This window comes from Protopterus annectens, chromosome 3.part1, assembly GCF_019279795.1.
Source record: "Protopterus annectens isolate FY-2018-M chromosome 3.part1, PAN1.0, whole genome shotgun sequence".
Taxonomy (NCBI): domain Eukaryota; kingdom Metazoa; phylum Chordata; order Ceratodontiformes; family Protopteridae; genus Protopterus; species Protopterus annectens.
The window spans coordinates 1,108,645,937-1,108,671,375 of record NC_056732.1 but is presented as its reverse complement, the minus strand read 5'-3'; the positions used below and the strand labels follow the sequence as shown (position 1 = coordinate 1,108,671,375).

Genomic DNA, 25,439 nt, shown 5'->3' with positions numbered 1-25,439 from the left:
TAGGGCGACCCTTTGTTCCCCCATCCCCCTCTGCCACGTTGACTACAGACGCCTCCCAGACAGGGTGGGGGGGACATTATCTGGACAGGTCGGTCCAAGGCACGTGGCACACCGACGAGAGTCTTCTCCACATCAATATCCTGGAAATGAGGGCGGTGCTTTTAACGTTGCAAGCACTGCACGATCACCTCCCCCAGGGTACGATTGCCATTCAGTTTGACAACATGTCGGTAGTCTGGTACTTAAACAAGCAAGGAGGGACCAGGTCTTACCCCCTTTGCAGAGAGGCCATGAAGGTATGGGATTGGGCGATTGCTACCAAACGTTTCCTAGTGGCAACACACATTCCGGGGAGATCCAACGTGATAGCCGACAAACTGAGCAGAACTATTCTCTCCCCTCACGAGTGGTCCTTGAACGACAGAGTGGTAACACAGATTTTCACGAGATGGGGAGCTCCTTGTTGCGATCTTTTCGCAACTCCCCTCAACGCGAAATGTCAGCAGTTCTTTTCTCTCACCCCAGTTCTGGGGGAGATCCCCAAGGATGCTCTAGTCCAAGCTTGGCCCCCCGGTCTGCTATACGCTTTTCCACCGGTTCCCCTTCTCCCCAAGGTGATTCAGAAGGTGATTCACTTGGAAAGCAAAATGATCCTAATCGCCCCATACTGGCCTCGTCAAGTCTGGTTCCCCTTTCTTCACAAATATGCATTGGAGGGTCCCTGGTTCCTGGACCAAGTTCCAGACCTCTTGATGCATCAGTCAGGACAGCTCCATCAGTCCCTCCATTCATTGAAGTTAGCAGCTTGGCTACTCCTCTTCCGACCATAGTTAGGAGCCATTCTTTCGACCCTGAAGTCATGCATATTTTGTCCTCGGCCCACAAGACTTCTACTAAAAAGATGTATAGCAATAAATGGAAGAGGTTTGCTATTTGGGCCCAGCTCCGAGGATTAGACCCTATGACAGCCTCGGTGTCAGAGGTTCTGAAGTTTTTAGCTTCCCTGTTCAACCCAGGTTGTTCTGTGTCTACCATCAAAGTTCAATTGGCTGCTATTTCCAATTTTCACGAGAGCGTAGAACCACCTTTAATGAGCAACAAGTTGTGCAAAGCTTTTATTAAAGGAGCTTGCCTTCTCGCCCTATATCTCATCCTGCACCACCGTGGGACCTTAACGTGGTGTTAGGTGCATTAACCTCATCTCCCTTTGAGCCGGCAGCAACCTGTGACTTAAAATTTCTTTCCTGGAAGACTGCTCTTCTAGTTGCTATTACATCAGCCAGGCGAGTTTCAGAACTTCAAGCCCTATGTGTCAAACCACCATACCTGGTATTTCACAAGGACAGAGTATCTCTTAGACCAAACCCATCCTTTATACCAAAGGTTTGTTCTAACTTTTGTTTGCAGCAATCACTGGAGTTACCGTTTTTTTCCCTAAGTATTCAAACAGAGCTGAGTATACCTTTCACAGCTTAGACGTGCACAGACAATTACGTTTCTATTTGGATAGGACACGCCAAGCACGAAAATCAGATCAACTGTTTGTGTCCTTTTCGGATAGTAAATTGGGCAAAGCCGTCACGAAAGTCACTATTGCCAAGTGGATCAGCTCATTTCAAATAAGGAGCTTATAGTTCCAGTGAAAGCTCATTCTACTAGGGCTATGGCCACTTCGGCAGCCTTTCATTCCAAGCTCTCTATTAGTGACATTTGTGCGGCTGCTACGTGGTCTTCTTTACACACCTTTATTTCTCACTACAAATTGGATGTGGCATCTAGGGGTCGAGCTTCCTTCGGTTCCACGGTTCTCAGGAGCGTTTTCCAGTGAGCCACCCAGGAATTAGGTGCTAGGGACGCTGTCCCATCTGTAGAGAATGTAGGCGAGATAGGATCACATTACATCTTTTAGTTATGTACTTACCATAACTTTAGATGTATGGGATCCATCTCGCCTACATTCCTAATAACCTACCCTCCTTCCCCCTGCCCCGTAGACCAGAAGAGACCAGATGATCCGAATTCAACTTCTTCCTCTCTTGAAATACCTGGCAGTGTTATAACAACAGTCTATGTGTGTGTGCATGTGTGCGGACAAACAAAATCTGGGGAAGCAGTAGTGGTGCATCCTGGGATACGAGGTAACTCAGCCAATAAGAGACTGCGTTCTATTGTATAGCGGCCGATCCTCGGCTCCGAACCCATCTGTAGAGAATGTAGGCGAGATGGATCCCATACATCTAAAGTTATGGTAAGTACATAACTAAAAGTTGTAGTACTTTGGTGGTGTTGCACATATGTGTCAGTTCCTATGGAGGTGAAGGGGGCTGTGAAGCTGTGTATACCTTCCCTCAGGAGATTATCAGCTTTGGAGAAGTTTTTTTGTTTGACCCTAGCTAGGGGAATGGTTGGAGGAGATGGTGACTTCAAAAGTGACCGCTTTGTGGTCGGATCTTAGCAGGGCGGATGACACTGTAGGGATGCTGCAGTGGTTACTACCAAGTCGAAGATATTTTCACCTCTTGTGGGGTGTCGACCAGCTGGTCCAAGGCATTTGTGTTGACAAAATCAAGGAATCTCTGAGCATTTGTGTTTTGTCATGTGTAGTTCTTCCATTCTTTGGTTGAATAGTCAGTCACCCAGGGTCAGGGTAAAGGGCTGAATCTTGATAGATTCGAAGAGGTCCAGATAGGTGGAGTGGGATCCTGACTCAAAGTTGGGGGTCTGTAGCTAGCTGTGATTTGAATAGGGGTCTCGTCAATGGGTTAACTGCACCTGGAATGTCTCCTGTGCATCATACTGTTTCACCAGCCTGGAGGTGTGTATGTCTTTTTTATATATATTGCAACTCTACCTCCTTTTGCTTTGCTGCCACGGTTTGGAGTCTGAAAGTATGATGGGATGAGTAACCTAGTATGCCTGGGGTGCTCTCCACAGCTTTGAGCCAGGTTTCTGTGACTGCGCAAGTGTCAGCCTCTGACAGGGTTAAGAATGCTTCCAATGAGTGCAGTTTCATGTTTAGGCTCCTAGCGTTTAGCAGCATGAGTTTTAATTTGCATTTTGATGAAATTTTCATGTTGGTAGTTTTGACCTCAAGGCATTGCCTAAAACAGGCACTATGGGAGAGGCAAGAGCCTTTGCCAGAAGTCCAAGGGAGACAAATGCAGACCATCTCTGGCAAATCATCGTGGTTTGTCAGTCATGTCTGCCAAGGCTGTCAGGTACTGGAACCCCTTGGAATGACCTCAGAAACAAGCCAATTGTTAGTCAGTCATTTTCTGTTTGTATTGAGGCATCATTCTGGGTGATGGTAGAATGTTTCTTAAGGCTAGAAACATACCTGCCTGGGACACATATTCAACGAGCTCGATCACGTTTGTCTTCATGTAGTCTAGGAGGGTATTTCTGAAGTCATTCACACCATCATGGACTATGACAGAGTCATAAAAATGCTTGTTGAGAGACTTGAGTGCATGGGTGTGATATGGTAGATTCCGGCACCTGACAAACAACTTAACTGTGACTTTCTCCTTATCCAGTCTGGTGATGGGCACATCTGTGGGTGTGAGATAAAGATGTGTGGACTGTGTGTGGTGTGGTGGGCAGTGGAGTTTGTGTGTGTTTTTGCCTTGGAGGTCCCTTTTGTTTGAGTATGTTTTTGTTGAGGTCCTTTGCATATGTAGATATGTGTTGTATAGGTATGGGTGGTGGTTGAGGTGTGGTGTTTGTGCTGACAGCCTTCTTAGTGCCAGATATACTGGCTTGTGAGGGAGGGAGCATAAACTCTAGGTTCTTAATGTAATTGTATCTCTAACAAATAGTGTTCCTAGGTGGTAGTAGTAGAGGGTTGTCTGCATAGATGAGGCAGTTGCTACACTGTCTCAGGATGCCCATATCAACCAGACTGGCAGGAAAAAGTGTAAGAAATTGTCGATCCATATTTGTCAGAATCCGAGGGAAAGAGGCCAGAGAGAGCTAAGAGGGTAAAGAGTGGAAGGTCTAAGAGTAGTACTACTAGGTGATCAAACAAGTGCTACTACGGGAAAATTTGTAGCTGGAATGCTTCACAAAAGGTTAAAAAACATGCAGCTACGGTGCGTGACGTGCAAACAAGCACAAACCAGCTCAAATATAGAGTTTAAATACCACAAAAAATAGAAGCTTCTAGTAACACACAAATCTAGTAAATCCTGGTAGTCCCTGCTTTCTTTACCAATCAGCTTGTGCCAGTCAAGGTCCAGGCAGCCCTGCTCCAGTCACTAGCAGAGGAGATAGGCCTCTACCAGCACAAGATGACTGCCAGAAACACAGAAGGCAAAAAAATGTCTCTGGATGCAGCAAACCTGTATCCAGACTATGCTACTCAATTTTAGGGTTACAAACACAGTAAAACTCATAATAAAATACAGATTAACCACTTACAGACAAAAACAAAACTCACAGTATGAAAAAATACAGTTAAATAGTAATGAAGTGCAGTAAAATGCAGTTACAGTAATGAATTGCATCAAATAGCAATGACATACAGTTAAACAGTAATGAACTGCAGTTAATCAGTAAATTGCTTTAAAACGGTGCAAATGTGATAATTTAGCTCCCAATCAATCACAACAGTAAAAACAGCTCAAATAGAGCAGCAATTCAGTAGAATGCTGTCATCAATTTAATAAGGCTACTGACAAGCAGTAACAAATGCGGCAAACTACCAACAAGTAGTAACAAATGTGGCAAACTAAATGCAGTTGAACACCTAAGCACAAGCTGCAAAATGAAGTAGAAAGAGGCACAATTTTTCTTCTCTTACCTAAGTGTGTCCCACATCTAAAACCTACCTTCTCCATTACATCCCTTGATAACACGGTCATTAACGCTGAAACTCGCACCAAACTGCTGGGAGTCATCATAGATGACCAACTCAAATCTGACCTCCATGTCCACCACTGCATCAAAAAACATCAAAAACTGGGCCTACTTTATAGAAATAGCAAATTTCTCACTAAAGACTCTAGACTTTCTCTTGCCCACGCCTTCCTTCTTCCCAGTCTGCTCTACAGTTCACAAATACTAACTGTTAATCCTCTTTACTGTCCAGACTGGAATCCGCCTATAACAAATTCTCAATATTTGCTGCTAACCACATCTTAAAGACACACCACTGTCTATCCCTCAATCTCCTGCACTGGCTAGAGTTCCCCCACCAACTTATGTATTCCCAAGTACTTATGATTCATTCCATCTTAAACAGACCCTCTGCCTTGTCCTTCTACCTCCCCACTTATCTTATGTTATACACCTTGCAGAACTCTCAGAAGTTGTGACCAACAACTGGTGGAAATTTGCAAACACAAAAATTCCATAGGACAAAATCTCTACAGCTATATACCTGTCCTAGCCTGGAACAAACTACCATTGCACATTAGGAACATATCACATACACAATAATTCAAAAGAGCATTAAAACATTTACTTCAGACCCGGGCCTGTCACTCTAGCAAGTCTAACATAAACCACCCTCCCTAATTCCATCTCTCTCCCTCAATCCATCTCCCCTCCACTGTCGCTTGACTAGTATCTATCTTACCCTCCATATTATACTCATTAATACTCTCATTATTCTCATAGCCATAAACACTAAAATTCTCTAAATTCCTTAACCTACCCACAACAATATGCTGTTTCTCTTCCTTCCAGCCTTGTCAAAACATAACTGCATCCTACTTATACTAACATACATGACTGTGAACTATAAAACCCTGTTTTGTACTTCAGGTCCATATGCCTGCGAGCTTTTAATTTTCAGTGTATATTTTTATCATGCCACTGAGTGCTTTCCCTTGATTGTATAGTGCTATTGGATGTTATACTTAAATTGTAATTATGCATTTTTTTATTTCTCTGTGGAACATATGAATTATAACTATGCTAATTTGTTTCTCCTGTGGAGCTTTTAGACTTTCCCAGTCAACAAGTGTCAAATAAATAAATAAGTAAATGTATAACTAACCCTCAGGAATGTCCACAGGAATAGATGGTATTCCTGTGGAAGTTTGGAAGCAAGCAAGGAAGGAAGACCATGATAAAGATCTGGAAGGTTTTGTTTAATAGTGTTTTAAAAGGAGGAGAATCGCTCACATCCTGGAAGAAAGTGGTGTTGGCTGTAATACCTAAAGGTGGTAAAGACCGTTCAGATCCAGCTTCATATACATCCATTTCGATTCTAAACCATGATTATGAAGTGTTCATGTATATAATGGCTAAAAGGATGGCAAAGGTGATGCCAAAATTGATAGAGATGGATCATTGTGGTTTTGTACAGGGGAGGAAAGCATTTGAGAACATTAATAGAGCAGTGACAATCCAGAGGGAAGCAGAATGTAAGAAAATACTAATGCTGTTGGTGGGTCTTTAATGCAGAGAAAACATCCAGTAGAGTAAGTTGGGATTTTTATGAGGGCAATGGAAGCATTTGCATTCCCTGACAGAATTATAAGGTTGATAGGAGGATATATGAGGGATCAGAGGTGAAAATTAAAGTGAGGTGGTCCCTCTCTGATAAGTTCTGTTTGAGCAGAAGAACCAGGTAGGGGTATCCTCTTTCCCCTTTGTTGTTTGCATTATGTTTAGAACTATTGGCAAAAAAATACTGGACTTGGAAATTCAGGGATATAATTGGTATGGTAGTCAAGACAAGTTGGCTTTACTTGGAGATATTTTATACCTGATAAAACCAGAAATGGACATTTCAGTGTTGTAGAACAACACTGAGACATTTTCATATCTTTTCGAGATACAAAATGAAGATAAAACAAAGGTAATAGCTGCAAACTATGCACGCACACACAAATTGGTTTAGCAATACCCATATTTATGGAGACATGATAAAATTAAGTACTTAGGAGTGTGGATTAAAAAGGATTCTGTTATGGCAGCTAAGGACATGTGGGAAGAGACTAAACAAAAGATAATACAAAAATGAGAAATTGGAAGCTCTGTTTTACAGATGTGGATAACAAGATAGAAGCAGTAAAAATGTTTTTAGTTCCTTTAGTTTTTTACACAGGTCAGGCATATTTTTATCAACAAGAGAAGAAGTTGTGGATAGCAATTCATAAAGAATTGAAGGATTTTGTGTCTGGGGGAAGAAGGCAAGAGTCAAGTGGATTAAGCTGATCCTTCCAATAGAACAAGGAGGTTGGGGTTACCTGATTTGAACAGGTATTTCAGATCTACACAGTTGAGGCTCCTGTACATAGCACAAGCAGAAAGCTATAAGTCAAAGTGGAAAGGGGTGATGAAACAGGAGAGGCTTAAGAAACACCCAGAAACTGGGATTTTGGATGCAGATCCTTAAGGAGAATAACAGTAACCTTGCAGAATATTATATTCATAAAGTAGCAGAAAGTATTCTAAGAACTAAGCCAACATGAGGCTGGATAAAGAAGACTTTCGATTAAGTATCACTGCAATTAGGGGTCTAGAGAATAGGCGGGGGGGGGGGGCTGGAATTTACTGAAGAAGACTGGCAAAAGAACCAAGGTATTGGGAGCAAATAGAGAGGGAAGGGTAATAGAATGGGAAGACGCCAATAATTCATTTGAACTGCAATCTAGAGATTGCTTTTTCTGTCAGAGATTGATATCAGATCATAGGCAAATAGAAAGGAATAGGGGGACCCTAAGCAAAAGACCAGCACTGGTAGAGTTTTTAGTAAAATCTAAAACAGAAGTTGCTGTTAAAAAAAGAATAATTAATAGGATATATAAAATATTACATAATAACTAAAAGAATCAATCAGAGGAGGTTATAAAAGATTGGGAAGAGATATTGGATATGCAATTCATAAAGAAACAATGGGGGATGTATGCATGACACCCAAATATGCAACAAAGTCTAGAAGATTTTGAATCTTTGCTTGGGAGTGTTTGCATTAGGTATTTTAATATCTCAAACAAATTCCAAAGAATTTTTCCTCTGGTAAATTGCAAATGTTGGAGGTGTAATGGAGGCGAAAGAGGTAATTGGAAACATATTTTTGGGAGTGTAATGAGTTGGCAGACTTTAAAAATTCCCCGCAGATCACTCTATCAAAAACACTGGATGAGCAAACTGATGTGACTAAGGAAATAGTTTTTTGAGCTGTGATTACAGAATTGGACCTTCCTGATTTTAATTCTGTCGTCTGCCAAAAAAAGCAATTACTAGAAAAGTGAATTCAAACTCTAACCAACTGGTAAAAGTAGGAATTGTGGGAACAACACATGCAGAATAGTGTTTTGGTGGCATAATAAAGTTTAAAGGAAGGCAGAAATTGAATGCGCTGTTTGACTGGCAATGATTGGCTCAGTTATAAGTGATGTATAATGTTTGCAACTGAAAATATGTCAGTATGGTTTGTTTCATTTATTGTAAATGTATGACTGCTTATGTCATAAGTGTTAATTTAATAAAGATGTTTCTTGTTAACAAAAAAGAAAAAAAGGCATGGTCCATGTGTTCTCCAGTCTCTTCTGGGGAGTTTATCTTAGAGTATATACCTGAGACATGCATGCCTGACTCCTCCCCGAACAAAAGAATGTGATGCAAGCTGTGGAAATGAGATGTCTGCCATGATTGCTGGGATCACTGGCCATAACCTTGACGATCTATGAGAATCTAAGCCAGCTCAAGTGCTGTATTGGGATAGAGCCCTGGCTGTGTCTCAGGTTTGATTAGAACCAACACATACCTGAAGTGTTAATGTGGGAAGGATAGGCACTTAGCAGCTTGGACATTTGTTAGAGTTATTGTAGGGGTGATTGTTATACCCATTCTGGAGAAGAGGGAACAGGACATCTGCAAATTGCCATGATCCATTAGGGGGAGAAGTAGATGCAGTATGGGTGTTTTTCGGCTCTGCAAGCAGCTGCTTTGTAGTCACCTTCATTCATGGGTGGAAGGAAATTTACAAGTCTGTCATTGCTGGAATGCTTGCAAGGGTACAACCAATCACCGTGGCTGCTTGGTGGATGGCCCTCCTAGTCCGCTGTCTCCTTCACACTGGGGGGGATGCCCAGTCAAGGAGAACAAATCGGCTCAAATCTGACGGGTGGAGGCTTTACTTTTGTCTGAAGTGGTATCAAAAAATATCTAGGAAAAAAAAACTAGGAGGGTTTCATAATAAAGCTGTTGCTCTTCCAGCACAAGATGAGCCATTTGAGGTAGTGTCTGCACCAAATGTGGATTCTATCTGTCCCATCCTTCAGGAGGTAAGTTAGGCATCGCCTTCTAGAAGGCTGCAGCTTATCCAGGACATGCTGGGGGTTGTAGCTCTCATTTTGCTTGGAAATACCTGGGAATCACACAAGACAAGCTGAGGCTGTTGCTGGAGATAAGTGTTCTCTTCCCTTCTCAACTTGGTACCACCAGGGCAAGCTGTTTAGAAAATAGGTGGGTATAACCTCTTTGAATCTTGCATCAAGAAGACTGTGGAAAAGACTGTTATGGCAGCTTTTGCAGTGGCCGTCCATAAAGGCTGATATAATATTGTCTTTTATGTTGCTGTGGCCAGGTCATCAGTCTATGATATCTGCCTGCAGTGGATGGAGTATCTCAGCTTCTCCTTCAAGGCTGAGCAGAGGCAATGCATTTTGAATTCCCCCTTAAGGGATGGTGTCATCTTTGGACAGGATTTTTAGATCTTGACTGAAGAACCCCAGAAGAAGAAGTAGTAGTAAACATTGACCATCATGGAGGGCTTTTAAGATGACATCTCCCCAGCTTTTACTTCGTTTAAGTGTACCCATTGTGCAGAGGATTAATATCCTGCATGGGATGAGGACAGATTCCAAGTATTAGGCAGTGTTGATCCTGTTGCCAGTCCGCCCGGCAGTCGGCTGTCCTCGAAAGTCCTGTCATTGCGCTGCTGACGTCGTTTCATCCGATCAGGCCTCTCTTGGACGGTCTATCTAGATGTAGCGATCATTTTGGCTGTTCTCTCGCCGCGTCGGGCGAGAAGCTGTTTCTCGGTATTTCTGCCGTCTTTCTCGGAAGCAGAGATTTCTCCAAGAATACTTCTTTTCGAAGAGCAGATCACCAGAAAAGACGATATCTTTTAAACCTATGTCTTGTTTAGTACATAATTGTACTTCCCAGGGTCTAAAATACTTAAGATTTGTCGACTTAGCAGCTGCCTATTTAGGAAAAAAGATTTCCATTCTTGCCTGTTCGCCCAGGCTCGGCCAACCGACCGGTAACAGGCGGCCGGTCCTGCGTTGTTCGGTCGTTTTTCTTCTCCTGACTTCTTTTTACCAAATCACGAAAGAACCTCCGAGACAACTTTTACCCAAAACGCAAAGAAAGAACCACCACTACAAAGCCGCGTCAGCCTCGAAGGCTGGAAACCACGCAAAACCGAGAAAACTCGAGCCCTTTTTCGCCGAAAACCTCACACTGCTGGCCTAGGCACAGGTCTTTAGCGAACGGGAAATCTGGCTCACAATTCACTTATCGGCCTCCCTCCCTGAATTCACCTCTACCTCTTCACGCGGTGCTGCTAGGGTCTGCAGCCAGCCTGTCTGGCCTCTAGCCCCCCAGTCAGCTGCCATTAGGCCTCACGTGCCAAATCAGTGCCCCCAAGACCACTCCCCTCAGCTCCCTACACCCACCCAAAAAGCACCCTCAGAAGGTTTGATTTCACCTGCTAGAAGATTGCCCCATTTAATTACAGGACCAGAAGATCACTCCAACCCAATTAGGGCATCTCAGCCCAAGAGACCCAGGCCATCTCCCTCCCCCAATTCTGGCTCTTGAATCAGACCAGACTGATCAGACTCAATTCACCAGTGACTGGCCAGCCAATTACTGACCCAGCTGCTTCCCTCCAGAAGAATTCCTCCTTCTGACCCCCTCCAGGCCAAACCCAAGATGGGTTGCAAGAGCAGCCATGAAGAGCAGTTTGCCAGTTCTCAAGTAGCCAAAGATTCCCACACCTTTTCCAAGATTCCCTTTCACACTATTCCTTAACTGTTCTTTCTTCCTTAACTCACGCCTTCTTTTGATGGTGCTCTGCCCACGCTTTGCTGACCCCAGCTCTCTCCAGACTCCCTAGACTCAGCCTGCGCCACCCAACACAGATTTACAGACACTCGACATGCCCCCCACCCTGGGCTCCCTAGCCCCCCCAGACCACCAGAAACTATATCCCAGGGTCCCAAGGCAGAACACGCAACTAAAAGGAACCCTCCCTGAAAGGGAAGCAAGGGCAGTAAGACAGATGGAAAAAAATAAAGTCACTCCAGCTAGCTCTCTTAGACAGCTAGCTTTAATACTATAGATTCATATGATACCAGTTCACTAGTTTTTAACCCAGTTTTTAATGAAAAAATTAAAATGATTTGAAGCTTGATAATAATATATAGAAAGAATAAAAGTCAATATACAACAGGTTGCAACCAAAATAGTAAAAATGCTGCAATGACTTGGCTTAGATCAGATTTGATCAGCCATGACTGGCCTGGTGATAAGAAGGCAGCAGCTCCTAGCGGCATGGCTCTCTAACATCATGCATGAGCTAAATTGTAAGATAAGTGTATGGATAAGAACCTGCCCAGGTGGTTGTGAAAAATGCAGAAAAAAGAAAAAGGAAAAGAAAAATCAAAGAAATTGCAAACTCCTTCCCAAGTTTTAAAGATTTTTAGCAGTTAACCTGGGCCTGGTCCTTTCCCTCCCCTCCACTCAGGACAAAGCCTCAAAAGGGCAGGGCCAGAGCCCAAGGCAAGAGACAACCAAACCAGAAGGCACTACAGAGGAGGAGAGGGGTGGAAAGGTAATAAACCACAAGCCAGAGCCAACAACTACTTACACACAGCCACAGTGACTTACTCCCAAAACCGCCTAACCAGAACAAATAGCAGCTCCACTAGAGGAGAAGAACTAACTTTATAAAGAACTGGCACCAACAAACAAAGACAAAATATAACAAAGACTGCAAATTATATCAAGGATCACACATTCACACTCTACCATACCAGTCAAGAGAACCCCAAAAATCTACCTCCAAAAAAAAAAGCTTTACAAACAATAATGATAATGCAAAACATGAGAGTTGTGGAAAAGTGCCAGTGCACAGCAAGGGAAAGGGTTCTACTCAGACTGTTTCCTAGTTCCAAGAAGAAAAAAAAGTTTCCACCACCGACCTGTCCACCTTCCAATACACATACATATCATTGTCCCAAAAAAAAAAATGCTGACCCCCTACAGCAACTTCTTCCCATGCTGGGGGGTTGGCTGGTATCTACTCTATATCTCAAGGAGAGCATACCCGCATTCCTTATTCACCAATCTGCAGAAGATACCTCAGATTTCTGCAGGATCAGAGCACTATCAATTCTCTTTCCCCTGAGTATATTAACAAATCCTCCTGGAAGGACTCTCCTACAGGATCATCTTTGCTGTGGTGGCTCTCTGAATTTGCTCCAGCTTGGAAAGCCATCATCATGCACTGATAGGTTTTTAGATGTGTTTGTATACAGCCAACATCCTAGCACTTTAGTCCTTGTAGAGAAAGAGTTGAACTCAAGGCCAGCTTGTCACTGCAGAACTTTTAGAGCAGGCCTAGATCTGCAAAAAGATGCCGTAAATCTTGTTCCTCCATCAACGAAAGGCTTCCATTCCATCCTGACTTTAAACATCTTCATTTAATACTTTCATTATGTCAAATTCCAATAGCATCTCTCCAGGAAATTATGCTGTTACTGCAGCAGGGTGTCTTGATGGTGTCACTTGACATGATAGTCTCCTTTTAGAGTATCATTCACATCAGGCCCACACAAGAGGGGTTCTTTGGTTTGCTCTGTGTGGGTTTTGCTTCCTTTACAAAGATTTATTTGGAATTTCCTCAGCTTCCAGCATGTTTACAAACTGTGCTCGCCATTGTGGCTAGTCCTTGCAAACTAAAGGACATCTATTGTTCCCTTAACTGGATACTAACTGTTGATAGCAAAATCAAGGAACTGCTTGCTATTGGACTTTGGACCTTCCAACTGTTACAGTCCTGTTGAGTTTCTGTAAACTAACAAAATCTGCTTTGGCCCCAGCTCATGGGATTGCCTACCCTGGGGCAGTTTATTGTAGATGTTTTCAGACAATCTTATTGTAGGTCTTACATTTTACACATGATTCCTTCATAGGTTCTGATGATGAGTTCTTCACCAAAGGATGGGGAAGTTTACTAGGTCTCCTTTTTCATTGAATATAGAGATTCCTGAAAAGGGTCAGTCACAAATCAAGTGGTGTTAATGGCAGCGTTCTTGACCTGTTCCCCTTATGGGCGGTGGACTGCCATGATGAATCACCACAAATAGTTGACTGGCATGTGATGCTGAATTTATTCAGGTACTGATATAATGTGGGTTTCTGTTATTTTGTGGACAGGAGACAAGTTTCTAGCATATCTGCACTTCACAGCATTCTGTGGGGCAGTACTGTGGACTCAGCTCTCCTCCTTGGGACTTGAACTTTTTTGATTGGCAAGCTTGACCCTTCCTAATTGGAGATGGCTGACTTGGCAGTTCTGAAGTTTGCCTGTTGGATGATGCTGATGTTCTTTTTATGGATTATTTTTGCAGTAATTATGTGAACTATGTTGCAGACATCCAAAGCCCCCATTCCCGGCCATGCTACCTTCTTCTCAAGGATGTTTGCATATTCCCGGCCATGCTACCTTCTTCTCAAGGATGTTTGCATGTTCCCAGTGTAAAGGTTAACATCAGTTTGCTCATGCTGTCTTTACTTCTTACTTGCAAGAAATTTCTGTACCTCATCATATTGATTTACCTATCAGTCTAGGAGTAGAACCTAAATGCTTCCAAAATTGGGTACCTTTTGAGAACCTTTATTGTCCATATTATCTTTGTTATTGCTTGTTAACTAGTTTATATAATTAAGCTGTTAATGAAAGAAGCATCATCAGTTGCATGCTGTTTGCATGACCAGACACCAGATCCGTCAAACATTTGCATTCCCGTTGTGAGTTTTTTTTGTTTGTTTGTTTAGAACCTTCCCTTGACATGTCTTTCTGCTTTCTGTGCTTGTTTCAGAAAGAAAATTGAGAGGATTTCTCTCTCTCTAGATCTACTTAAACAAATGAAGTTCTCACTGAAGAGGATATTGTGCCTGCTTAACACCAAGCAGTCATGGACATTCGTCATTCCCACAAAAAAGAAACTAGAGAAGCAGGTGTAACATGAGAAGAAGAGGCAGCAGACTGCAGATTTCTATCTGGTCTTCCTAAGTCTGAGAGCACCAGAACTACAGCTGTGCCTTTATAGCCCACATTTCAGATGATTGGTACTTCATAAGCCTCTGTTGCAAGGCATCCAGGGACCCATCATGCCATTTGCCTTCAACATGTCCTTGTGGGCTAAAGAGATGGTGACCATGGTTGGGTTAGATGCCAATTGCAGGTGACTGGTTAGAGGGAATGCCTGAGAGAGAGAGAGAGAGACTGACTGACCTGAACCTGAAGGAAACAAAGACCTGGCATACAGATCCCAGCTGTCCTCACCTTTGGATGTGATACAGATGCTGATGACATTCTGTCTGGCACATCTCATTTGGGGAGACTCCCTCTTTGATGAAAGACCACTTTAAATGCATAGTTAAGGAGTTCTTGAATTCCAGAAAAGGTATATAAACTCCCTCAAACCTTTTAACGCCTTTTCTTGAGACCCTGCAGGATGCCTTATATGTAATATCCCTGGAATCAAGCTCTCAGCCCATGGCCTCAGGAGACCTAACTGCTTTTGTAATATTCAGGATCCTTTCAAATGCATGTACAAGAATCCAGTGGCAGATGCTCCTCCCAAAAAACATCTGCATCTTTTTCAAACTACCTTCCTGTGTGTCTGGTCCTGGTATGGGCCAAATAGCTAAGTCTCCATTAGCCTCAGGAAGTTACTTCAGGCCTACAGCCCCAGCCTCCCTTATTTACTAAGATCCCCTTCCCCTATTGTAGCACATCCTTTTCCATTCTTACTTTTGGAAAAGGTTCCCCTAGGTAGTGGACTAATACTATTGGTATACAAGAAGCAACTGACAATTAAACCAGGTTTCCTTGATTCTTAGATTCCTACGGTATTCTCTTTTGCCTACTACACTCCCTCTTTAATTTTTTTTTTGCAGTTATAACAGTATCTTGTTGAGGTTCTGCTATCTTGCCTATGAGCAAAATTTCCATCCTCCCCACCATGCAGAAGACCAAGAATCTCTTCCACCATTAAAAACTGGTTGTTTCTTTTATAATTCAAAGCAACACTATTTATTAGTGTTCCAGGTCCCATTTCAGGTATACTGTCTTCAGATATGCCCTCCTCCATGTTGCTTCCCATTATCTGTGTGAGAGCCATGTACTCTGCTTAGCATCAGTTGATATTGATAGTCTACTGCCACATAGTATGCAGGCCCCTCCTCCCAATAGTTAGCCCTTCCCTATCTAAATCCTTCATTTAGCACATGTCAAGAAGCTACAACCTTCATTGTCTCACCCTGTTTAATCACTTTTATGATATTTGTTAAATTTACCAGTCTAGTGTTTCTTCTGCCTTAAAGTAAATCTTCAGGCATATTAATTTTCAAACACAAGGTAGTGAGAGAATAACTGTAATCCCCTATGAGAACAGATAAGGCAGTGAATGCTCATGCATGCTAAGAGTTGACATAGTCAATACAGCTGTGTTTGCTAACAAACCAGAGTAGAGATACTTGTCCCTGAATTACATAACTAATGGTAGGTGAGCCTTAGTTCCAAAATTCAACAGTCCCTGCCATACTTAGTTTTCCTTTTTGGCTGAATGTCTCAGCTAATTAGCATTAGCTTTCATCCTTTTCAAGTTTTTTCCAGCTTGTCAGTAGCCCTAATCCATAATATGAATAAAACTAATCGTCCACACTTTCTTTTATATCCCTGCATCATCATTTGTTTCTCTTAGTTATATAATGTCCGTCCTTTACACTTGCTCTTCTTCTACCATTGCTATCTGCTGTGTCCCTTTTTCTTCCATAAACTGTTCAGTAATTGATTTCACCTGCTTTGATTTATCCAGCGCCCTCTGCTGGAGGAGTGGGAACTGGCATTCTCTCCTCTGCAGTTCCATACACATAGATATACACAGATTAGTACTAGGCCAGCTGCCCTTGTGGGCTATTTTAAACCTAGCCAGTTACCCCATGTGGGGATCAAACCCTGCACCTTGTGTTTGTAAGGTAAACACCCTAACCATTATGCCAACCTCCCATTCCTTTATAGTCCTTATGTCTTCATTCCCCTTGGGGAGACCATCCATTTTCCCCTGTACTCTTCCCATTCATTGAATTAATTCTCTTCTCAGTTCTTGTAATGCTTGCTCTGGATCAGAGTACATTTTCTGTCCTGTAGGACAAAACACCTGAAACAGTGCAGGCTAGAGCATTTTAAAGCAGAGGTGCGTTTCTTTACATTTTCGAATGGTCAGGAGGAATGCAGTGAGTAGTCATTGCCTGCATATATTATGGCATCCCCTATCTGGAAAATCATTCCTTTTTTTTTTCATAAAACTGAAAGAATCGCCTCTTTTTTGCAAGTATGACAGAAATTCGACTAACATTGGTCTGGGTTGCTTTTTATTTGTGGCTGATGTACAGTTCACTCTGTGGGCCCATTTGGAACTCTTTCAGTCCATTCTTACAGACACTTTTTTTTATAAATTCCAAGCTGTTGTCACTTTCCACAGTCTCTAGTATTGCTGAGAATCTGATATTCTCCCTTTTTGCTATTTCCACTAATTTCTCTGCTAGTCTGTCTTGATTCAGTTCTGTTGCGATAATTTTTTCTTGGTTCCTTCTCAAATGTTTATAGGGTGGCCAAAGTATATGAGTGGGAAGAAAGGGTTTCCTCTCTCTGATAGATCTTTTTATACTTCACTGTTGTATATTCCTGCAGTGTGCTACTCGACTTAGAATTCAGCATGCATTTGATCACTTTTTCTTTCAAGTGACATGGCTGCATTTTCCATCTTTCTCTCAGATTCCTGTGTGCTGGATACATGGTTCTGGTCATTCTGCCTGTCTGAAGTATTATTTAGTATTCTGCTTGCTGATCTGGCTGAATGTCTCTTATTTTTCACACTTTTCATTCAACATGGGCACTGTGCCAGATATTCTTTAAGATAGGATTTCTCATTTCACCAGCATTTAGACTTGTGTGAAGTGTGATAAGAGACTTGGGCACACATGTGGACAGTGGTCTCACCTTTGATAAACACATCGCCACAACAGTCAGGAAATCCTTCTATGTGGGCGCACCTCATCATTAAAGGCTTTTCATCCAGAAAAAAGGAGGTTATTGTCCCACTGTACTCATCCCTCATTAGACCCGTTATAGAATATAACGCCCCGTTTGGTATGTACCTCTCAAGACATCTGCAACAACTGGAAAAGCCACAGAAATACCTCACTAAAAGAATCACAGGCCTAAAGCAGGTGCCCTATGCTGACCATCTAAAAAAACTCCACCTATACTCTGTCGCATATCGTCTACTCAGAGGCGATCTCTGCTTAACATGCAAGGCCATGTGAAACCCAGAGCTGTTGGACATGCTACACTTAAAGCAATCCCAATCCCTCAGAGACACACGCTGCAGGGATCTAAACCTTGTCATCACAATGAACAAAACATGCTGGAGGGATAGGTTCCTGACCCAGAGGCTCCTCAGACTCTGGAATAGACTGCCTATACATGTCAAGCAGAGCCCTCTTTGGCCCTCTTCAAAAGGAACCTTGATGATTGGATGAGAGATAGGAAATTCACCCCCGGGATCATGTCAGTCGCCCTGCTAGATGGGTCCACGGGAAGTAAATACTGTGGGAAGAAATAGCCAGGAATTATTATGGCTAGGCTTGTATAGGCCCAAGGGCCGATAGCCTAGTACCAACCTATGATAGGAGTGCTGAAACAGACCACCTACTCACTCCCCTCCATACTGACAAGGCTCCAACATATGTCTGTATTTGTCCTTTTGATATACATTATTGTAAATATTATTGTGACTACATGACAGCAAGTAAAGCCATAAAGTAAGGGAATGAATGGCTACTGCCAGCTTACCAATCCCGAGAGAGAGGAGGGCAGCCCCTGCCTCACTGTAACTGGCACGTAGCAGAGACAGGTACCCCAGCAGGTGACAGGATGGACAGAGGCTCTCCACGTGTCAGTACACATACACAATGGACAGACTGACTAACACACAGGAGCATGCACTGGTCATTGAGGTGGTGGTGGTGTGAGCAAATTACAAAACATCTGCCATGGGGTCAGACATTATTCTTTTTGATAGGAGTGCTGAAACAGACCATCTACTCACTCACTTCCATACTGGAACCCCAAAAATGTCTCTGTATTTGTTCTTTTGATATACATTATTGTAAATATTATTGTGACTACATGACAGCAATGCAAGGCACACGAGCAAATACCAAAAATAGGAGCACTAAATAGTGTGCAAGTCACATGTCCACCAGCAAATGTCAAAACTCCCTGAAATACTTCAGTTTTAAATTTTGTGTGTGTGTGTGTGTGTGTGTAACAATTGCACTTTCCATGTCGATGTTTTGAGGATCAACTTTAGGGGACTCTCACTTCTGCCCTGCTTCCTTTGTAGGCTAAGCTGTTAAAAGTTGTGATAAACTGATGGTATGTAAAACCAGTTTCTCTTGAAATCATCAGATTATGAATGACTGTGAATAACACTAGATCATAAGCATTAATCAGTGCAGCGTTTCAGTTGTCCTAGGGTAGAACGGCAGACACAAGCTAACCTATTTTCTTTCGTCAGGCATCAAGTTGATTCTCACAGGCAAATAAAATGGGAATGAAAAATGTAATACATTAGTCTGCCCCCCAGATAGTTACTATTATTTTATATTCCCAGAATAATTCTTTCAGCAGTCCCAAGTGGATCTGCTACCCAGAGCTAGACATGACACACTGATATCAATGTTTTAATCCTTGTGTGAAAGCCTTCTGCTTTTTAATGTCTGTTTTTTTATAACAAAACCATTTCCCATCATTATTGTTTTCACAGAGATATGTTTGAAAAATCATTGTATAATATTTCTAACATAAGTTTAAATGTTTTTCAGGTATGAACTCCGAATTCGTTATTTACCAAAAGGTTTTTTGAACCAGTTTACAGAGGACAAACCAACACTAAATTTTTTCTATCATCAAGTAAGTGTTTTGGTATTATAGAGAGAATTGAGGTCTTTGATACTTTTCTCTTGTATTTAATTTTGCAGCAGTTTTAGGCGATTCTGAAATAGAAATTAAATGTTACTGAAGGAAGTGTAAGTTCTCCTCTTTATTGCACATCTTTCTTTCAAAGTTGTTTGAGTGGTCTCAACAGGGGCTTAATTTTCTAGCATAAGTAAGCAGTATTTATCTGTGCTGATTATTGATTTCTACTGCTAATTGACTACAAGTACTGTTAAAGGAGGAAGGGGAAAAGTCAGTAGTGTAGATGTCTTGTGAAATTAAAGGTGTAGTGTTGTCCATAATACAGTGGTCATACCAGTTACATTAATCTAAGAACAACCCCAACCTGTATTTTTGGTGCAGCGGAATAAATCCATGTTTTAGGTTTGAGAAGTAAACATGGTGTAGGAAGAGTTTGCCATAAAGCAAGGGAATGAATGGTTAGTGCCAGCTTACCAATCCCAGGGGAGAGAGAGGACAGCAGCCCCTGCCTCTCTGTGACTGGCAAATAGCAGAGACAGGTATCCCAGCAGGTGACAGGATGGACAGAGGCTGTACACATGCACAGTGGCCTAACATGTAGATTTAGATATTTTTCCCCCTTAATAAATAAAATCATTACTTAAAAACTGCATTTTGTGTTTACATGGGTTATCTTTGTCTAATATTTAAATTTGTTTGATGATATGAAACATTTAAGTGTGACAAACATGCAAAAAGATAAGAACTCAGGAAGGGGGCAAATACTTTTTCATTGCACTGTATAGTGTAGGGCATAAAGGTGACATCCAGACATACCATTCTCAGAACTTCGTTGCCATCAGAATGAATGTCTGTTTCATCGCTGGTTCACCAAACCATTTCAGATTAAGTGCCCCATTAGGGGTTTTGCTTTTATCTTTTTGTTGTTGTTTTTTGGTTTCATATCATCCAGAAAGGGTAAATGCCAGTGCAGGAGACAGTGTCCATAAAGACCATCACAAGTGCTTATTTTGTCTTGGTGTTTCCCGCGACCATATGTCCTGTTCCATTTGTTAGGCTTGTGTTCCAAAGACTCTCCTTAGTCAGATTTTCAATTTAGTTTTGTATTTAGAAAACCAACATCTTAACCTTTTTCTGAAAGACAACTATGGAGGGAACTTCTCACTCTGTGGATCAGCTGTCAGCTGTCTGTGAAAAAGACAACTCGGTCTGATTTTTCGGGTCTACCACCTCTGCTGGACTTCTCTCCCAAGTCTAGTGAAAGCCTGGAGGTTTGCCTGGCTCTTCTGTTGGATTCCTCTGAGGTGGACTCAGATGAGGAATCCTTTGCTTACTCATCCCAGATTCCCTTCTCTTTAGACTATGGTTCTGAGAAAGAGGTGTCTACTAGATGTTCTTCGTGTTTCACTGTTGCAGTCATCACACTTGGGTTATCTGCCTGCAGGTAGTCCTCAGTCGGCCCGAATACCAGAGAATTAGTATTTCTGCGTCGGACGCTGTCGCTCCAGGACTGACGTCAGGTCGTTGGGGGTATAAAAACATTCGGCCGATGCCATTACATCAGTCTTTTTTGCCGAGGAGCCCAACACAGAAGTAGTTCGCAAGTGCCGGTCGGCCGCCGCCTGAATTTCCGTTTACAAATTTAATAATCCTGAAGTCTTCTAAATCTAAGTACCCCGTTGGGGATCCTTTTTTCTTGCTCTAACCGATGTCAGAAAAAGTTAATTGTGGAAAGCAAATACCTCACAGAGATTTTCATTCTTACTACGTCACCTGTTTAGGCCTAGACCACGACGTCCCTTGCTGTCAGTTTTGTGCCTTTTTTAACACCTGAACCATTTGTCGTCGGGCTCTTTCTGTTGCTAAATTCTTTTGCTCTCAATCTCTGTATTCTGAAATAGCTTCGGTAAGCCATCCGACTACCAATATTCTAAAAAAAAGATAAAGATAAAGACAAGAGACAGACTGCATAGGTCTAAAACTGCCGCTGACGCTTCCGTTATGCTAGTTGCCAGTCCACCGGTACTCAGTGAGGCACTTTTGCAGCCCATGATGCCCGCTTCAGTGGATTCGCAGGCCTGTACCTATTGCAGGAGCTTATGCACTCTGCAAGCCAAGTCAGCAAGCATACTTTGCAGTATGTCTTTAACACCCTAGAAGTATCTTGCCTGTTGCTGGCTCTGTACTGAGAAGACATGCTTGGCTGAAGGAGCAGACCTTGCCAGACCATGTCAAATCAAAGTTACTAGACGCTCCTTTGAATAAGGACTGTTTGTTTGGCACCAGAGCAGAAGAGGTTCTTAAAAAGATTGAAGAAAAAGCAAAGTCTATGCAGACTTTTAAAGAATTCTTACAAATGCAACCCCCTAGATTCAGTAGGCATTGCCCTTCCAAACACTGGTCCTTTCCAGCCCCCTCCAGGCCTTCTCAAACCAGACCCAGGGGAAACAGACCACCCAGTCTCAGGGTATGCAGAGATCTAAGCAATGGAGTGCCCCCACTCCTAAAGGAGTGAGTGGTAAGCTTACAGAAAAAGCTCACAATGATTTCTTTACTCCACTCCATAGCCCTACCCAATTGCTTGTGCCCTTAGGCGGAAAACTTGCCCTTCATGCAAAAAACTGGATGTCCATCACTCAGGACCGGTGAGTCCTCAACATTGTATGCCAGGGGTACAAAATTTATTTCCATTCATTGCCAACCCCAAGCGGGTTTCCAGACCTCCCTCCAAACCAGTGGGCAGAGGCTCAAAACCAAGTACTTTCCCTGCTCAATATTAGAGCTATTCAGCCGGTTCCAGTAGAGCAGAGGGGTCAAGGATTCTACTCCACACTCTTCCTGGAACCCAGGAAAGAGGGCTCTTGGCACCCAATCCTGGATCTTTTCCATTCTCAACACCTTCCTGGTGGTACCAAAATTCAAAATGTTTATGCAACAGCTTCTTCCTATGCTAGCCAAGGATGCCTGGTTAATCACCCTAGACTTAAAAGAAGCCTATCTGCATATCCCCATAAAGGGAATCATGCAGGAATTATCTACGTTTCTGGGCGGGGTCTATGCATTATCAGTTTTCTGCACTTCCCTTTGGCTTATCTACTGCGCCCAGAGAATTCACAAAATTCCTGGCTCCAGCCATTGCATACGGCAGGCAGAGAAATATCCAAATTTACCTGTACTTGGACAACTGCCTGATTCAGGCGGGCAGTCAGGAATTGCTGCTGCAGCATCTGACAAATCCTTCTAACTTCCTTGGGTTACACCATCAACGAAAAGAAATCAAAACTGGTACCCAGTCAAAAGATTGCATCCTGGGAGCAAGCTTGGATACAACTTCCTAGATGGCATTACTCACCTCAGAATAACAAGTCTATCTGACAGACTACTTCAAACAAATGGCCACCAGAACCCAGTTATCTGCAAGAAAAATACTGCAAGCCCTTGGGTTCATGGCCTCATGTGTACTGATGATTCCATATGCAAGACTGCATATGAGGAAACTCCAATGGTACTTAAGTCTTTGGTGCCAACATTCTCAAGACCTGGAAACAGTCATTCCTATCATACGCTGTCTAAGGACAGAGTTCCTCTCGTGGGCAGAAGCATACAACCACAACAAGGGACTGCCATTTACTCAACCTCAAGCTGCCCAGACCCTAACCACAGATTGCACTTCAGACGGGCAACATGTCAGTAGTATGGTGCATCAACAAGCAAGGCGGAACCAGATCCTACCCCTTGTGTCGAGAGGCTCTGAGAGTGTGGCAGTGGGCAATGTCTTCCCAACACTTCCTGATTGTGATGCACATTCTGAGGAAATCCAACGTGATAGCAGACAAGCTAAGCAGGGCTATCCTAATGCCTCACGAGTGGTCCCTGAAGCAGGATATTGCGAACCAGATTTTTCGCAAGTGGGGCCAGCCTTGCTGCGACCTTTTTGCCACCTCCATCAATGCCAAATGCAGCAGCTATTTTGCCATAGTCCCCCTACCAGGACAATCACCCAGGGATGCACTTGTTCACGATTGGCACCCAGGAATTCTGTATGCCTTTCCCCCGTTCCCTCTGTTACCCAAGGTTCTTCAGAAAGCAAAATCATTGGGTTGCAAGCTAATACTCATTGCCCCTTACTGGCTTCATCAAATCTGGTTCCTGTTTCTATGGCCCCATCTTCAGGAGGAGCCTTGGATCTTGGACCCAGCTCCAGATTTGCTGGTGCATTAGTCAGGCACTCCACCTTAACTTACAGACCTTCAAGCTGACAGCTTGGTTCCTCCACTTCCCATCTTAGCCAGGCTTCCTGACATCTTCCCTGCAGTACAACATATTCTAATTTCCTCTCACAAATCCTCAGTGAGAAAACGTTATACTAACAAATGGAAATGTTTCCCTTGTTGGACATCCAAAAATAGTATTGATCCTTTTACTGCACCTATTTCAAAGATCCTCGAATTTTTCGCTGAAACCTTTAACCAAGGAGCAGCAGCAGCAACTGTCCGAGTTCAGCTGGCTGCTATTTCCAACTTTCATATGGGAGAAATGGGTTCCAACATTATGTCCCACAGGGTATACAAAGCTTTTCTAAAGGGTACTATCCTTTTGAGACTCCCAATAAGAGAACCACCTCCTCCTTGGGATCTAAATTTAGTCCTAGCTGCCTTGATTCTTCCTCCATTCGAACCGGCCAGTACTTGTTCTCTAAAATTTTTGACTTGGGAAAAACTATTTTCTTGACTGCCATTACCTCAGCTAGGAGAGTATCAGAATTACAAGCTCTATCCATTCCGTCCCCCTTATTTAATTTTCCACACAGATAGGGTTTCTCTCAGAACCAACCCCTCCTTCCTACCAAAAGTTTACTCAGAGTTCAATCTGAACCAATCAGTAGAACTTCCTGTATTCTTCCTGGATCATGGCAACAAGGCAAAGTATAAACTGCACCAACTGGATGTTCATAGGCAATTATGTTTTTACTTGCATAGGACACAGGAATTCAGGAAATCTGACCAATTGTTTGTATCCTTTGCAGAGAATAGAAAAGGAACTTCAGTCTCAAAAGTAACTTTATCGAAATGGCTTTCAGACTCCATCACGTACGTCTGTAACTCACAGAACAAACAGCTGCCAGGAAAGATTCGAGGGCACTCAACTAGGACCTTGTCTGCCTCTACTGCCTTTCAGGCCAGGCTGCCTTTAGACTCAATTTGTGCGGCAGCTACATGGGTTAATCCCCATACCTTCATCACTCATTACCAAGTAGATGTGGCCTCCCGGAACAGGGCATCCTTTCGTTCCACGGTTCTGAAGAGTCTATTCCATTGAGCCACCCAAAAAGAAGGTGCACTGGGGACACGGTCCCAACCAACAAGAAGGAAGGTTGAGATAGGGACAACATAACATAAAGAAGTTATGTACTCACCATAACATTCCATGTTTGTTGTCCTTCATCTCGTCTTCCTTCTTGCATCCCACCCTCCTTCCCCCTCCTGGATGATCGAGAGGAATTATCTATCTTTTCGCTATATAGGCCTTGATTCCCTTCCTGCCTTATGAGTTTGGTAGATTGAGTCCTTCTACTGATGACTTGGTGGGTTTATATATATATATATATATATATATATATATATATATGTATGTATATATATCTATATATATCTATATATATATATATATGTGTGTGTGTGTGTGTGTGTGTGTATATATATATATATATATATATGTATATATATATATATATATATATATACACACACACATTATATATATATATATATATATATATATATATATATATATATATATACACACACATATATATATATATATATATATATATATATACATACACACACACACACACACACACACACATACATACATACATATATTGTTGTATATGCCTATAGTGTATATATCTGCATATTGTAGTCTAGTGTTATGGGTTATCACAAATGAGATCTGGGTAACTCTTGCTAGGCATGATGGGATAGGGGCTAACGGAGCCGAGGATTGGCTCCAAACCCAACCAACAAGAAGGAAGGCGAGATCAAGGACAACAAACATGGAACATTATGGTGAGTACATAACTTCTTTTTTTTGTAAATCCAGACTGTATCTTTCTATAGTATTCCCTTTATTTATCCTGCTTTCTTCATTTTCTTTTAGTTTCACAGTCCCTGACGTCCCATTGAGTAGTCCC

The 25,439-nt window shown here is 42.5% G+C and overlaps 1 protein-coding gene across 10 annotated transcripts in view; it reads left to right on the top strand.

The window, feature by feature from the left end:
• The window catches only part of PTK2 (protein tyrosine kinase 2), a 4,250,095-nt gene that overhangs the window by 1,473,725 nt on the left and 2,750,931 nt on the right, over positions 1-25,439 (top strand). For all 10 annotated transcript variants that reach the window (XM_044067250.1, XM_044067257.1, XM_044067247.1 and 7 more), the window contains one exon: positions 19,150-19,237. In XM_044067250.1, coding sequence (XP_043923185.1) covers positions 19,150-19,237 — 88 coding nt within the window. The remainder of the gene's footprint in view (positions 1-19,149; positions 19,238-25,439) is intronic.